Source organism: Ceratotherium simum, chromosome 32 (genome assembly GCF_057802395.1).
Source record: "Ceratotherium simum simum isolate JZ-2026a chromosome 32, ASM5780239v1, whole genome shotgun sequence".
In the NCBI taxonomy this organism is placed as follows: domain Eukaryota; kingdom Metazoa; phylum Chordata; class Mammalia; order Perissodactyla; family Rhinocerotidae; genus Ceratotherium; species Ceratotherium simum.
This window is the reverse complement of record NC_141931.1, coordinates 4,022,613-4,039,613: the sequence shown is the minus strand read 5'-3', so window position 1 is coordinate 4,039,613 and position 17,001 is coordinate 4,022,613. Positions and strand designations below refer to the sequence as shown.

Genomic DNA, 17,001 nt, shown 5'->3' with positions numbered 1-17,001 from the left:
TAAGATCCAGACCTTGTGAAGAAGGAGCAGTTGTCATCACTGTATGGCAGAGAGGTTTGCTGGGGTGCCATGCTGGTGGAACTGGAACTCACTGGGAAGCTTCCCATGAGTGTGGTACATTGGAAAGCCATCTTCTTTGGTGCTGGGAAAAGCCATCTTCCATGGAGGTGCTGTACCTCTTGCTGGGAAGCTGTTCACAAGGGTGGTATGCTGGAAAGCTTCCCAAAGAGAGGTTCTGCCCTGGTGGATTTTGCCTAGAAGTTCTGGGAGAAGCTGCCTATGGGAGTGTTCCATGCCAAGGACCTTGCCAGGAAGCTACTCATGAGGGTGGTGCGTTGAAACTTGCTGGAGGTAAGCAATACTAGGTGCACAATAATATGCACTGCCCTAGGATTAAGCAGAGAGAGATGATAGAACTAGGAAGAAAAGCTTCTTCCTCCTATAGTGTCTAGGACCCTCTACTGACAAAGGTTAACATGCAACCTGTCAAGAGAGAAATGTTCTACTATTAAAAGCAGGACAGTACAGATGAGAGGCAGTAAACTGATAACTGTAGGTGACTGCTATATAACTTTTTAGATTCAATTTATTATTGGTGTTTTTTTCTTTGGGATCTTGCCTTTGTCCATAGAATTTCCATACATCTCCTGCTTCCTTCCATCTGTTCCACTTCCCAATCTCAGACTTTCAGTACATTGCTCAGTGTTCACCTCCTGCTGTTATATTCTAACCCCATTCCAAGTAACCATTACTAAAATGAGGTCTCTGTTTTAAATTCCCAATGCTAGAATTTCTCTTTGCTAGGTTGTAGGACTATGCCTTGACTCCTTTTTTTTCAGCTTTCCCTCCCATCATAAGTATTGGAGGTGTCTACGTGGGTGGATTTGTGCTTTTCTCCTGTCAAAACTTCCTGACCTCAATTGCTACTCTGCTTGTTTATGTCTCCACATATTGGCTGTTTCTAGTTTCTTTCATTGTGGTATTTTGGGCACTCATTCTTGCTGAACTTTCTTTAAATAGTTATTGCCTAGAATACCAATTTGGTCTGTCATCTTATTCTATGGATCTTATTGATTCTCCCAGCTGCTCATTACTCTGTAGCTTGATCTGTTCCAAAAGGCTTGAGACACCCAAATGGGTCTCAGTCTTCCCCATGCAGACTGAGGAATGCCAACTCCATAGACCTTTATATATTAACTTCGGGGAGTTAGTAGTAGAAGATATTGTCTTTTGAGAGCAAATTACTGTCTTTCCATAATTTATCACAGTAAGAGTATTTTTAGAAAGGATTTTGGGGGAAGCAATTATTTTTGAATTCTCTTGTAAATACTTTGAATTGCCTTTAAGTGATCCTCCTACAATTGTTATTGAACTTGCTTAAAATTCTTATATATTAAAATAGGAAACAGAATATTGGATTCGAGTTTTGACATGTAAAAGTCAACATTTAGCTATAATTAGTTGCTAGGCAATTGCTCATATAAATATGTTTGTAAAATACTAGTATTTGATATAGCTATAGATAAGAATATTATAAAAATTATTTAGATATGATAAATGAAATGAAATTTCTTTGAGGTATGGGAGCAAAATGAGTATTTCCTAAGTAACTGGCTAATTTTATTATTTTAGATAAGTAAAGATCAAACTTTTTCAGAAGCAGAGTTTCCTGTACCTGACAAAACAGTCACTTTAAACATTGCACAAGTAGTAAAGCAGGTACAAAAACTTGAAGAACTGAAAGATCGCCTTAAACAGCAGTCTAAATACTCCTTGAAAGCCATGTTGTCTATACCCAAGTAAGTAACACATAAGAGTTAATAGAATTAAAAACAGTAATAGTGGGTATATAATTAGTAATGGATGTAAGATAATGGTTCAGATATTATACTATACATAGAGCTTCTACATCAAATCACAGGGTCTAGTCAGCTTGTTCGAACGTATTGGAAATTTTTAATAGTTTGAAATGACACTGTGCAATACAGTAGTCACTAGCCACATGTGGCTATTAAAATTCAGTTCAATTTAATTAAAAAACCAGTTTCTTAGCCACACTAACCATATTTCAAGTGCTTAGTAGCCACGTGTGGCTGTTGTTAGAAGCTTCTATTGGACATTGCTGGCTTTGAAATATCTGGCTTATAAAGTCTTTACTCAGTTTGATTAGGTAGCTTCTGTAAATCATAGGAAACTATTTAGGGTATAGTTAAATATCTCATTGTTCATGAACACCATCATTAAAAGTTGCATAGGGACAGGGATATGTTCCAAAGAATAATTCCCTACTTTTTAGTTGAGGAAAGCTTTTTTTGGTGGGTGAGAGGAAGGTTCGAATGAATGATTACAATGATACTGCCATTATCTGTTGACACTTATTTTTTATATTTGAGGTTTAGCTGTCTTGAAATTAAATAGGTGAATAAATCATTATCATAGAATATCTTCAATGATTTTGTTTCCACGTCATATAGTTGCCATTTTTTTTTTTATGGTGAGAAAACTTCAGATCCACTCTCTCAGCAAATTTCAAGTATACAATACAATAGTATTATTAACTGTGAACATCACATTGTACATTAGATCTCTAGAACTTATTCAACTTAAACTGAAAGTTTGTACCCTTTGACCAACGTCTCCTCATTTCCCCCAACCCCTTAGCCCCTGGCAACCCCATTCTATTGTTTGGTTCTAAGAGTTCAACTTTTTTAGATTCCACATATAAGTGAGATCACACAGTATTTGTCTTTCTCTGTTTGGCTTACTTTACTTAGCATAATGTTCTTCAGGTTCATCCATCTTGTCACAAATGGCAGTATTTCCTTTTTTTATGGCTGAATAATATTCCATGATGTATATACATATGTATACCATGATTTCTTTATGCATTCATCCATTGACAGAAACTTAGGTTGTTTCCATAACTTGGCAGTTGTGGAATAAACACGGGAGTGCAGATATCTCTTCGAGGATAAATTTCATGTCCTTTGGGTAGATACCTGGAAGTGGGATTGCTGGACCATATGTTAGTTCTCTTTTTAATTTTTTGAGGAACTCCTATACTGTCATCCATAATGGCTGTATCAGTTTACATTGCCACCAACAGTGTGCAAGGGGTCCCTCTCTCCACTTCCTCACCAGCACTTACCTCTTGTCTTTTTGATAATAGCCATCCTAATAGGTGTGAGGTGATATCTCATTGTGGTTTTGATTTGCATTTCCCTGATGATTAGTGATGTGGAGCACCTTTTCATGTACCTGTTGGCCATTTGTATGTCTTTTTTTGGAAAAATGTCTATTCAGGCCCTTTGCCAAGTTTTTGATTGGGTTATTATTATTCTTTTTTGCTATTGGTTTATATGAGCTCCTTGTAAATTTTGGATATTAACCCCTTATCAGATATATGGTTTGCAGATATTTTCTCCCATTCTGTAGGTTGCCTTGTCATTTTGTTGATATTTCTTTCACTGTACAGAAACATTTTTGTTTGATGCAATCCCATTTTGTTTATTTTGCTTTTGTTGGCTGTGTTTTTGGTGTAATATCCAAAATATCATTGCCAAGACCAAATGTCAAAGAGCTTTTTCCCATGTTTTCTAGGAGTTTTATAGGTTCAGGTGTTACATTTAAGTCTTTAATCCAGTTTGAGTTCATTTTTGTGTATGGTATAAAGTAATGGTCCCATTTCATTCTTTTACATGTAGATATCCTGTTTTCCCAGCACCATTTATTAAAGAGACTATCCTTTCCCCATTGTGTATTCTTGGTGCCCTTGTCAAAGATTAGTTGACCACATGCATGAGTTTATTTCTGGCCTCTCTGTTCTGTTCCATTGGTCTGTGTGTCTGTTTTTTGCTTTTTTGGTTCTGAGGAAGATTCGCCCTGAGCTAACATCCATTGCCAATATTCCTCTCTTTTTGCTTGAGGAAGATTAGTTCTGAGCTAATATCTGTGCCAGTCTTCCTTTACTTTATATGTGGGACACCACCATAGCATGGCTGGTGAGTGGAGTAGGTCCGTGCCCGGGATCTGAACCCATGAACCTGGGCCACCAAAGCAGAGCATGAAGAACTTCAACCGCTCGGCCACAGGACTGGGCCCTGTGTGTCTGTTTTTATTCCAGTACCATATTGTTTTGATTACTATAGTTTGAAATCAGGAAGTGTGATTCCTCTAGCTTTGTTCTTCTTTCTCAAGATTTTATTGGGTATTCAGGTTCTTTTTTGGGTCCATGTGAATTTTAGGATTGTTTTTCTGTTTCTGCCATTGGAATTTTGTAGGGATTGCACTGAATCTGTAGATCACTTTGGGTAATGTGGACATTTTGAAAAATGTTAATTATTCCAATCCATGAACACAGGATATCTTTCCATTTATTTGTATCTTCTTCGTTTTCCTTCATCAGTCACAGTTGTTCTTCATCAACAGATCTTCCACCCCCTTGGTTAAATTTATTCTTAAGTATTTTATTCATTTTGGTGCTATTGTAAATGGGATTGTTTTCTTAATTTGTCTTTCTGATAGTTTATTTTTAGTATATAGGAGCACAACTGATTTTTTAATATTGTTTTGTATCCTGCAGTTTTACTGAATTGATTTATTACTTCCAACAGTTTTTTGGTGGAGTCTTTAGGGTTTTCTTTTTTTTTTTTTTTTTTTTAAAGATTTTATTTATTTTATTTTTTGCCCCTAAAGCCCCAGTAGATAGTTGTATGTCATAGCTGCACACCCTTCTAGTTGCTGTATGTGGGACTCGGCCTCAGGATGGACAGAGAAGTGGTGCCTCAATGCGCACCCGGGATCCGAACCCGGGCCGCCAGCATCGCAGCGCACACACTTAACCACCAAGCCACAGGGCCGGCCCTAGGGTTTTCTATGTATAAGATCATGTCATCTGCTAATAGAGACAGTTTTACTTCTTCCTTTCTAATTTGCATGCCTTTTATTTCTTTTTCTTACCTAAGTTTTCTGGCTAGGACTTCCAGTACTATGTTGAATGAAAGTGGTGAGAGTGAGTACCCTTATCTTGTTCCTGATCTTAGAGGAAAAACTTGCAGCGTTCCACCACTGGGTTGATGTTAGCTGTGGGCCTGTCATATATGGCCTTTATTATGTTGAGATACATTCCTTCTATACCCAATTTTTTGAGAGTTTTCATCAGGGAAGGATATGGAATTTTGTCAAATGCTTTTTCTGCATTTATTGAAGTGGTTATATGGCTTTTATCCTTTATTGGTTAATATGGTGTATCACATTTATTAATTTGCACATGTTGAACCATCGTTACATCCCACTTGATAAATCCCACTTGATCATGGTGTATAATCTTTTTAATGTGCTGTTCAATTCGGTTTGTTAGTATTTTGTTGAGGATTTTTGCATCTATGTTCATCAGGAATATTGGCTTGTAATTTTCTTGTAGTATCTTTATCTGGCTTTGGTATCAGGGTAATGCTGGCTTCATAAAATGAGTTTGGGAGTGTTCCTTCCTCTTAAATTTTTTGAAAGAGTTTGAGAGGGATTGGCGTTAATTCTTTAAATGTTTTGTATGATTCACCTGTGAAACCGTTTGGTCCTGGGCTTTTCTTTGTTGGAGGGTTTTTGTTACTGTTTCTACCTCCTCTGTTCAAATTTTTTGTTTCTTCATTGCTTAAACTTGGTAGGTTGTATGTTTGTAGGAATTTATTCATTTCTTCTAGGTTATCCAATTTAGTGGTGTATAATGTTGATAGTAATCTCTTATGGTCCTTTATATGTCTTAATATCAGTTGTACTGTCTCGTTTTTCATTTACAATTTTATTAATTTGAGTCTTCTCTCTTTTATTCTTGGTTAGTCTAGCTAAAGATTTGTCAATTTTGTTTATCTTTTCAAAATACCGACTCTTAGTTTTGTTGATCTTTTCTATTATCATTCTGGTCTCTATTTCATTTATTTCTGGTCTAATATTTATTGTTTCCTTTTTCTGCTACCTGTTGGCTTAGTGTGTTCTTCCTTTCTAGTTCCTTGAGGTATAATATTAGGTTGTTTATTTGAGCTCTTTCTTTTTTTTGTTTTGTTTGGTGAGGAAGATTGGCCTTGAGCTAACATCAGTTGCCAATCATCCCCTTTTTGCTTGAGGAAGATTGGCCCTGAGCTAACATCTGTGCCAGTCTTCCTCTAGTTTGTATGTGAGTTGCCGCCACAGCATGGCTTGATGAGTGGTATAGGTCTGCACCCAGGATCCAAACCTGCAAACTCTGGGCTGCCGAAGCAGAGCATGCTGAACTTAACCACTATACCACTGGGCCAGCCCCTCTTTCTTTTTTTCTTAATGTAGGCATTTACTGCTATATGCTTCTCTTTTAGAACTGCTTTTGCTGCATCCCATAAGCTTTGATATTTTGTGTTTTCATTTTCATTTGTCTCAAAATACCTTCTGATATCTTATTTGGCCCATTGGTTGTTTACGAGCTTGTTGCCTAATATTTGTGAATTTTCCAGGTTTTTTCCTGTTACTGACTTCTAGTTTCCTACAATTGTGGTTGGAAAAGATACTTCATATGATTTTAGTTTTTTTAAATTTGTTGACTTGTTTTTTGACCCACATATAATTTATCCTGGAGAATGTTCTATGTGTATTTGAGAAGAATGTGTATTCTGCTACTGTTGGATAAAATGTTCTGTGTATGTCTTTTGGGTCCATTTGGTTTATAGTGTTTTAGGTTGGCTGTTACCTTATTGATTTATGTCTTGATGATCTATCCGTTGTTGAAAGTGGAATATGGAATTCCCTACTGTTATTGTATTACTTTCTATTTCTCCCTTCAGGTCAGGTAATATTTGCTTTATATATTTAGGTGCTTAATGTTGTATACATATATATTTACAATTGTTATGTTATCTTAATTAATTTACTCCTTTATTATTGTATAGTGACCTTCTTTGTCTCTTACAAGCAATTTTGACTGAAAGTCTATTTGGCCGGATATAAGTATAGGCATTTCCATGAAATATCTTTTTCCTGCTGTCTTTTGGTTACTATTTGCATGAAATGTCTTTTTTCATCCCTTCACTTTCAGCCTATGTATGTCCTTAAAGTGAGTCTTTCGTAGGCAGCATATTGTTGGATCCTTTTTTAAATTAATTCAGCTGATCTGTATCTTTTGATTATAAAATTTAAACTATTTTCATTTATAGTAATTGTTGATACATAAGGACTTACTATTGTCATTTTGTTAATTGTTTTCTGACTGTTTTGTAGATCCATGTTTCTTTCTCCCTTGCTGCCTACTTTTGTGATTTGTTGATTTTTTTGTAGTGGTATGCTTTGATTCCTTTATCTTTATCTTTTGTGTATCTACTAGAGATTTCTTCTTTGTAGTTACAATTAGGTTTACATAAAACATCTTATAGTTATAACAGTCTACTTAAGCTGATAGGAACTGAAGTACAATCACACACAAAAACTTCACTTTTGATTCTCTCCTCTACACCTTTTATGCTACTGATATCACACTTCACATCTTTTTATATTGTGTATCTGTTAACAACGTGTTATAGCTATAGCTGTTTGTAATACTTCTGTCTTTTAACTTGTATACTAGAGTTAAAAGTGATTTATACACCACAATTATAGTATTAGAGTATTCTGAATTTGATTATATATTAACCTTTACCCAGTGAGTTTTATACTTTCATATGTTTTCATGTTGTTACTTAGCATTCTTTTGTTTCAAGTTGAAGAGCTCTCTTTAGCATTCCCTGTAAGACAGATCTGGTGGTGATGAACTCACTCACTTTTGTTTGTATGGGACTGTCTTCATTCCTCTTCATTTCTGAAGGACAACTTATTGTATGTCCATATTCTTGGCATGGACTTGGTATGGAATATAAACCATATTCTTGGTATTTCTAAGAATACTTAGTATAGTATTCTTGATTGGCATTTTTTTCCATCACTTTGGATGTACCATCCCAGTCCCCCCTGGCCTGCAAGGTTTCTGCTGATAAATCTGCTGATAGCTCAATGGAGGTTTCCTTGTATGTGTTGAGTCTCTTTTCTCTTGCTGCTTTCAAATTCTCCCTTTGTTGTTGACTTTTGATGGTTTGACTATAATGTATCTCAGGGTAATCTTCTTTGAGTTGATCTTGTTTAGGGTCCTTTGAGCTTTGTGTATCTGGATGCCCATATCCCTTCCAAGATTTGGGAAATTTTTAGCTGCTTCTTTAAATAAGCTTTCTGCTCCCTTCTCCCACTCTTCTCCTTCTGAGACTCTCATAATGTGTATGTTTATTCATTTGATGGTGTCCCATAGGTCTTGCATGCTTTCTTCACTTTTTTCATTTTGTTCCTTCCACTAACTGGCTAATTTTAAATGACCTGTTTTCATGTTCACTGATTTTTTTTGCATAATTGAGTCTGCTGTTAATGCTCTGTATTGAATTTTTCAGGTCTGTCATTGTATTCTTCAGCTCCAGGATTTCTGTTTTGTTCTTTTTTATGGTTTCTATTTCTCTATTAATCTCATTTTGTTAATTCATTGTTTTCCTGATTTTGTTTAGTTGTCTGTGTTCTCTTGCATCTATTGGGCATCTTTAATAGATTATTTTGAATAATCTATTCAAGTAATTCTTTATCAGGAAATTCATAGACCTCTAGTTTTTTGGCGTTGGTTATTAGAGCTGTATTAGCTTCCTCTGGTGGTGTCATGTTTATCTTATTCTTCGTAACTTGTGTAGCCTTGTGTTGTCATCTGTGCATTTGAAGGAGCAAACACCTCTTTAGTCTTTACAAACTGTTTTTGGCAGATAAAGACCTTCTCTTATTGGGGCCTGGGCTGATGGTATTGTCTCAGGGATCACTGTCAAGTGGAGTTGGACCTGAGTCATGTGGCTGCTGCTGGGTCTGCAGTGGGGTCCATGGTTGGTAGACCTGTTACCAGGGGCTCAGGTGGGGCATGGATTGTGTCTGGTCCCTCGGTGGATGGAGCTGCCTTTTGCACCTTGGTCAGTAGAGCTGGCTTTGGGACAAGGGTCCACTTCAGGATCTGTGGATGGTGGGCCTGCTGCCTGGTATAGTTCTCTCCAAGTGTAGTTCCCTTTGGACCCCTGTAGGGCTTCCAGAAGGTCATTGGGAAGATCCTTGGATGGGCCGGATTGGCCCTGGTCTGAGGCAAGAAGGCCTGAAACTGAATCACAGGGCTGGTTTAGGGTCCACAGTTGTGACCAAGGTCTGTAGGCCTGCCTCTGGGGACACAGATAGGTACACATCCTGGTGGGTCCCAGGGCAGGCAGAGCTTCTCCCTGACTGTGACTGCAGTCTGCTGGAGCTGGGCTATGGGGCCACTTCAAGATCTAGAGTCAGACTGAGATTGGCAGGCCCATTACCCAGGGCAGGGTTGGCTGTGACTCCCACTGAGTACCTTGGTGAATGGTACTTGCGGTGGGACCAAGGCCAAATGAGGTTATAGGTGAGTTCACAGAGGGACAGTACTGTTTCTGGGTCTCTGGCTGGGTCCACAGCCAGCAAAACTACCACTTGGGCACCAGCCTGCCTTCCCCAAATGGCCCTACTGGATCTTGGGCCCCATGGTGGTTTCATAATCTCCTACCTGGATCCCACAGCTCCTACAAAGGCACTTTTGTCTGTGGAAGGCTGCCAAAGTATTGTTGCTGAGGGGGAATATGTGTGTGGGACCTTCCATTCTGCCATCTTACTGATATCACTTCTTCAGTGATTTTTTTGGGGAGTGGGGGTGGTGGTAGGTAAATGAGTTTGAATAAGCTACACGTAGATTTCTTACTTTGTTTCCATGGTTTGTTATATTTGATAAATGACATAAATACTGACCACTTTCTTGTTACCACACTATATCTGATTATCCTCTTACTTTGCCAACTGCTGTTTTTTTTTAAGAGCAGATTTAGGTTCACAGCAAAAGTGAGGGGAAGGTACAGAGATTTCCCATATACCACCTGCCCCCACACACAGGTAGTCTCCCCGCTTATCAACATCTTCCAGCAGACAGGTACATTTGTTACCGTTGTTAAACCTACATTGACACGTCATAATCACCCAAAGTCCATAGTTAACATCATGGTTCACTCTTCATGTTATACATTCTATGTGTTTGACAAATTTATAATTTCATGTATCCATCATTGTGGTATCATACAGAGTATTTTCCCTTCCCTAAGAATCCCCTGTGACCCACCTATTCATCCCTCCCTTCACACCTCAACTCCTGGCAACCACTGATTTTTTACTGTCTCCATAGTTTTACCTTTTCCAGAATATAATATAGTTGGAATCATACAGTATGTAGCCTTTTTGGATTGGTGTCTGTCATTTAGTAGTACGCATTTAAGATTCCTCCATGTCCTTTCATGGCATGAGAGTTATTTCTTTTTAGTGCTGAGTAACATTCCATTTTCTGGATGTACCATAGTTTATTTATCCATTCACTCACTGAAAGATATTTTGGTAGCTTCCAAGTTTTGGCAGTTGTATATAAAGTTGCATCTGTGTGCAGGTGTTTGTTTGGATGTAAGTTTTCAATTCCTTTGAGTAAATATCCAGGAGCATAATAGCTGGATCATATGGTAAGAGTATATTTAATTTTGTAAGAAACTGCCAAACTGTCTTGCAGAGACAAAAACTATCTGCTCCACATCCTCACCAGCCTTTGGTGTTATTGATATTCCATATTTGGCCCTGCTAATAAGAGTGTAGCAGTTATTTCATTGTTGTTTTAATTTGCATTTCTCTGATGACATATGACGGGGAGCATCTTTTCATATGCTTATTTGCTATCTGTATATCTTCTTTGCTGAGGTGTCTGTTAAGGTCTTTGGTACAGTTTTTAATCAGGTTGTTAGTTTTCTTATTGTTGAGTTTTAAAGGTTCTTTATATATTTTGGATAACAGTCTTTTTATCAGATATGTCTTTTGCAAATATTTCCCCTCAGTCTGTGGCTTGTCTTCTCATTCGCTTGATATTGTCTTTCACAGAGTAGAACTGTTTAATTTTAATGAAGTCCATTATTTCTTTCATGGATTGTGCCTTTGATATGGTATGTAAAAAGTCATACTCAAGGTCATATGGGCTTTCCCCTATGCTAACTTGTAGGAGTTTTATAGTTTTGCATTTTACATTTAGATCTGCGATCCATATTGAGTTAATTTTTGTGAAGGGTGTGTAAGGTCTTTTCTAGTTTAATTTTTTTGCATGTGGATGTCCAGTTGTTCCAGCACCATTTTTTGAAGAGACTATCTTTTCTCCACTGTGTTGCCTTTTCTCGTTTGACAAAACTCAGTTGACTATATTTGTGTAGGTCTATTTCTGGGCTCTCTGTTCTGTATTCAGTGATCTATTTGTCTATTCTTTTGCCAATACCGCACTGTCTTGATTACTATATCTTTATAGTAAGTCTTTTTTTTTTTTTTGTGAGGAAGACCAGCCCTGAGCTAACATCTGCCAGTCGTCTTTTTTTTTTTTTTTTTGCTGAGGAAGACTGGCCCTGGGCTAACATCCGTGCCCATCTTCCTCCACCTTATATGGGACGCCACCACAGCATGGCTTAACAAGCAGTGCATTGGTGCATGCCCGGGATCCGAAGCGGTGAACCCTGGGCCGCCACAGCAGAGCGTGCTCACCCAACCGCTTGCACCACAGGGCTGGCCCCTATAGTTAGTCTTGAAGTTGGAAAGTGTCATTCCTTCAACTTTGTTCTCCTTCAATATTGTGTTGGCTATTCTGGGTCTTCTGCCTCTCCATATAAACTTTAGAATTGGTTTGTCAATATTTACAAAATAACTTGCTGGGGTTTTGATTGGGATTGCATTGAATCTATAGATCAAATTGGAAAGAACTGACATCTTTCCATCTATGAACATGGAATATTTACCTTTATCTAGTTCTTTGATTTCATTCCTCAGAGTTTTGTAGTTTTCCTCCTATAAATTTTGTACATGTTTTGTTAGATTTATGCCTAATATTTTTTTTTGGTGCTAATGAAATGGAATTGAATTTTTAATTTCAAATTCTGCTTGCTCATTGCTGATATATAGGAAAGCAATTTTGACTTTTGTATATTAATCTTGTATCTTGAAACCTTACAAAATTGCTTATTAATTCCAGGAGTTTTTTTGTCAGTTCTTTTGGATTTTCTACATAGATGATAGTGTTATCTGTGAAAAGACAATTTTATTTCTTCCTTCCCAATAAGTATACTTTTTATTTATTTTTCTTGCCTTTTTGCATTAGCTAGAACTTCCAGCACAATGTTGAAAAGGAGTGGTGAGAGTGGATATCCTTGTCTAGTACCTGATCTTAGTAGCAAAGCTTTGAGTTTCTCATCATTAAGTATGATGTTAGCTGTAGGTTTTTTTGTAGATAATTCTCATTTGCTGAGAGTTTTTATTTTGAATGGGTGTTGGATTTTGTCAAATGCTTTTTCTGTAACTATCGATGTGATCGTGTGGTTTTTCTTTTTTAGCCTGTTAATGTGATGAATTACATTAATTACCTTTCAAATATTAAACCAACCTTGTGTACCTTTAATAAATCCCTCTTGGTCATGGTGTATAAGTTTTTTTGTACATTGTTGGATTCAGTTTGGTCAGATTTTGTTGAAGAGTTTTGCATCTATGTTCATGAGTTTTCTTTTCTTATAATATCTTTGTCTAGTTCTGGTATTAGAGTAATGCTGGCCTGGTAGAATGAGTTAGGAAATATTCCCTCTGCTTCTATCCTATGAAAGATATTGTAGAGATTCCATATAATTTCTTCCTTAAATGTTTGGTAGAATTCACCAGTGAACCCATCTGGGCCTAGTGCTTTCTGTTTTGGATGTTTGTTAATTATTGATTCAATTTCTCTCATAAATATAGGCCTGTTCAGATTGTCTATTTTTTCTTGTGTGCATTTGGGAAAATTATATCTTTCAAGCAATTGGCCCATTCTTCTAGATTATCAAATTTTGGGGCCTAGAGTTGTTCATAATATTGCTTTATTATCCTCTTAATGTCCATTTATCTGTAGTGATATCTCCTCTTTTATTTCTGATAGTAGTAATTTGAGTCCTTTCTGTTTTTTTCTTAGTATGGCTAGAGGTTTATTAATTATATTGATATTTTAGAAAAACTAGCTTTGGTTTCACTGATTTTCTGTAATGATTTCCTCTTTTCAATTTCATAGATTTTTGCTCTAATGCTACTATTTTTCTTCAGCTTACTTTGGATTTCATTTTCTCTTCTTTTCCCAGTTTCCTAAGGTGAAAACTTAGATTATTGATTTTAGATCCAGCTGCTTTTTAGCTTTTCTTTGCTGGCTCTTCTTTTCTCTATAAGTCTTTAACTGTGCGCAATCCTTATTTCAATCCTCAGGTTTATTCTCTTTTTATCCTTTATAACCAGAACAAATATATCTTCACAGCTTCCTCTCTCAGCTCTATACTGATGTTTCCCAAGTGCGTATATCAAGCTCCGGCTCACTTCTATGTCCGAAATTTATATTTCTAATTATATTGGATATTTCCACTTGGATATTTTGCTGTCATCTCAAGAATTCCAAAGCACATCTTATTCTGTTTTTGTTTTTTTTAGTACTATATTCTTTCTGCAGTCAGTCACCCATTCATCCATTATTCTTCCTTTTTCAGAGAACCCCATTTTTAATCAGAGACTAAACATTTTCTTCAGAATTTATTATTTTATTTTCATCCTTGAAGCCCTTATCTTAGTTCAGACTCTTACCATCACAAGGTAAATCATTTAAATTGCCTACCAACTAGTTTTCCATTCATCAGTCTTTTCCCCTCTCTATTCCATTCTGCCACTATTAACACTGGAATTTTTTTTTCTAAAAGTAACACTTTTTGGACAGTGGGGAGCTGAAGCCTCCACACCCATGTACATCAATGAGTTGGTAGAAGAGAGGTACCCCTCACTCCCCTGGTATCAGCTGCACCCCATGGAGAACTGAACTTCCACCTCCACCCACAGTAACAAAGTGGTGTGAGCCAACTCTCTGCCTACCCCTCCCTGGTGTCAGTGTAGCCTACTGGGATGCTGAAATCACACTCCCACTTGGAGAAAGTGAGGCAGTATAAGTCAGTGCTCTACTTTTGCCAGGAAGGTGTCAGCAGGGCCCAGTGAAAAGCTGAATATACAAGCCCACCTGGTTCTCTCACTATGCCCCAACAGAGGACTGCCTGATTTAAAAAACGGCTAAATAGAATGCAAAGTCTCATATCCAAAATGTACAGGATACAGTAGAAAAAGTTGTCATATCAAGAATAAGGAAAATCACAACTTGAATGAGAAAAGACAATCAACAGATGATAACATCAAAGTGAATCAGATGTTGGAATTATCTGACAAGGACTTTAAATTAGTAATCATGAAAGTACTTTAAAGGCAATTATGAATTTTCTTGAAACAAATGAAAAAAATAGAAAATGTCAGCAAAGAAAAACAAATTATAAAAAAAGATCCAAATGGAAATTATAGAACTCAAAAATACAGTAACCAAAATAAAATCTCTGGATGGACTCAACAGTGTGTACTGGAGATGACAGTGAACTTGAGGATTGATCAGTTGAATTTACTCAATCTGAATAAACAAAGAAAATAGACTGAAAAAATAACAGATTTTTAGGGACTTACAGGCAACAACAAAAGAGCTAATGGTCATATCATCAGTATCCCAGATGGAGAGGAGCTAGAGAGTAGGACTGAAAAAAGTATTCAAAGAAAGTAATGAATAAAACTTTCCAAATTTGGTGAGAGACATAAACTTAGAGAGTCAAGAAGCTTAGTGAGTTCCAAGTAGGATAAATGTAAAGAATCCACAGCAAGACAAGTTTTATAGTTAAATTTCTGAAAACTAAAGATAAAGAAAAACCTTGAAAGTAACTAGAGAGAAACTACATATTATTTTTAGAGGAACATCAATTAGAATGACAGTGATTTCTCATTTGAAATAATGGAGGAGTAAGTGGCAAAAAATTTAGAAGTACTGAAAGAAAAGAACTGTCAACTGGAAATTCTATATTTATAGGTAAAATCCTTTAGGAATGAGGGGAAATAAAGACATTCTGAGATGAAGGAAAATAAGAGAATTTGTCATTGACAAATTTACCCTTAAAGAATGGATGAAGGAATTCTCTAAACAGAAAGGAAACAATAACAGAAGCAGCTTTGGAACTTCAGAAAGGAAAAAATATTGGAATGGGTAAAAATAGAAGTAGGTATAATAGACTGTTCTTCAAATGAGTTTCTTAAATCACATTTAATGGTTGAAGCAAAAAAAAAAAAAAAATACAATACCAACCGATATGGTCTCAGCATGTGTAGAGAAAATACTTAAGACTCTTCTAGTTAAAAAATGAGGAGAATAAGAGAACTTTAATTGAAGCAAGGTTTCTATTCTTCAATCAAAGTGGTAAAACATTTATACCAGTAGACTAAATTACGTATGTATATTCTAATACCTAGAGGAACCACTAAAAAGAATGATACTATTTTGATGTATTCAAAACTATGATGAAGAAAGAAAGCATGGAAACCTAAAAATTATAAGCAACCTATAAAAGGCAAGAAAAGTGAAACAGAGGAATGAGCAATAAAGGAAATGAAGAGAAAACAAATAATAAAAAGGCATAATTGAGCCCTAACATATCAATAATTACTTTAAATGTAAGTAGTATAAATGCACCCATTGAAAGACAGAAATTAGCAAAGTGGGTGAAAAAACATGATCCAACAATATGCTGTCTACAAGAATCTCACTTCACATAGAACAACATAGGAAAGTAGAAAGTAAAAGGGTGAAAAAAGACACATCATGCAAATATTAATAAAAAAAAGAAGTGGCTATACTAGTATCAGACAAAGTAGACTTCAGAGCAAAGAAAATTACTAGAGACAAAGACGTTACAGAATGATAAAAAGATCAATCCGTCAGGAAGACATAATGATCCTAAATGTGTATACACCAAATAACAGTCTTAAAATACAAGAAGCAAAAAGTGATAGAGGTGAAAGGAGAAATAGACAAATACACAATTATAGTGGGAATTCAACACTTCACTCTCAGCAGGTAATAGAACTACTAGGCAGAAAATCAGTAAGGATATAAAAGACCGGAATAATACAATCAACCAGTAGAATTAAATTGACATATGTAAAACATGTCACATAACAAGAGCAGAATACATTTTTTCCCAAGCTAGACCATATTCTTGGCCATAAAACAAACCTCAAACAATTTAAAAGAATTGAAATCATACAGAGTATATTCTCTGACCATTGTAGAATTAAACTAGAAATCAATAACAGAAATGTAATAAGAAAATCACCAAACAGTTGGAAATTAAACACATGTATCTAAATAAATCATTGGTCAAATAGGAAATCTCAAAGGAAATTTAAAAAAATTCATGAACCAAATGAAAATGAAAATATAACATATAAAAATACATGTGATGCAGCTAAAGCATTGCCAAAAGTGAAATTTATAGCACTAATGCTTACATTAGAAAAGAGTAAAACTCTCAAATCCATAATCTAAGTTCCTATATCAAAAACATAGAAAAAGAGGAGCAAAATAAACCTTAAGTAAGCAGAAGTAAGCAAATAATAAAGATAAGAGCAGAATCAATGAAGTTGAAAAGAAGAAAACACTAAGAAAAATTAGTGGAAAAAAACTGATTAAAAACCCAATAAAATTCATATGCCTTTTGCAATACTGACAAGGATAAAAAGAGAGAAGTCACCAATAACCAATGTCAGGAATGAAATCAGTTATCACTACAGATTCTGCAGCTACTTAAAGGATAATAAGGGAATGCTATGAATAACTTTATACTCATAATTCAATGACTTAGAAGAAATGTACCAATTCCCTCCAAACCACAAGGTGCCAAACTAAATCAAGATGAAATAGATAATCTGAAGAGTGTCAAGATGGTGGCATAGGCGGACTCTGAATTCACCTCCTCTCATGGACCTAATGAA

At 36.1% G+C, this 17,001-nt stretch overlaps 1 protein-coding gene across 1 annotated transcript in view; it reads left to right on the top strand.

Moving 5' to 3' along the window:
- Positions 1–17,001, top strand: part of CCDC7 (coiled-coil domain containing 7) — a 403,758-nt gene that overhangs the window by 35,371 nt on the left and 351,386 nt on the right. Inside the window, 1 exon segment of the mRNA XM_087420895.1 lies at positions 1,633–1,799. Coding sequence (XP_087277021.1) covers positions 1,633–1,799 — 167 coding nt within the window.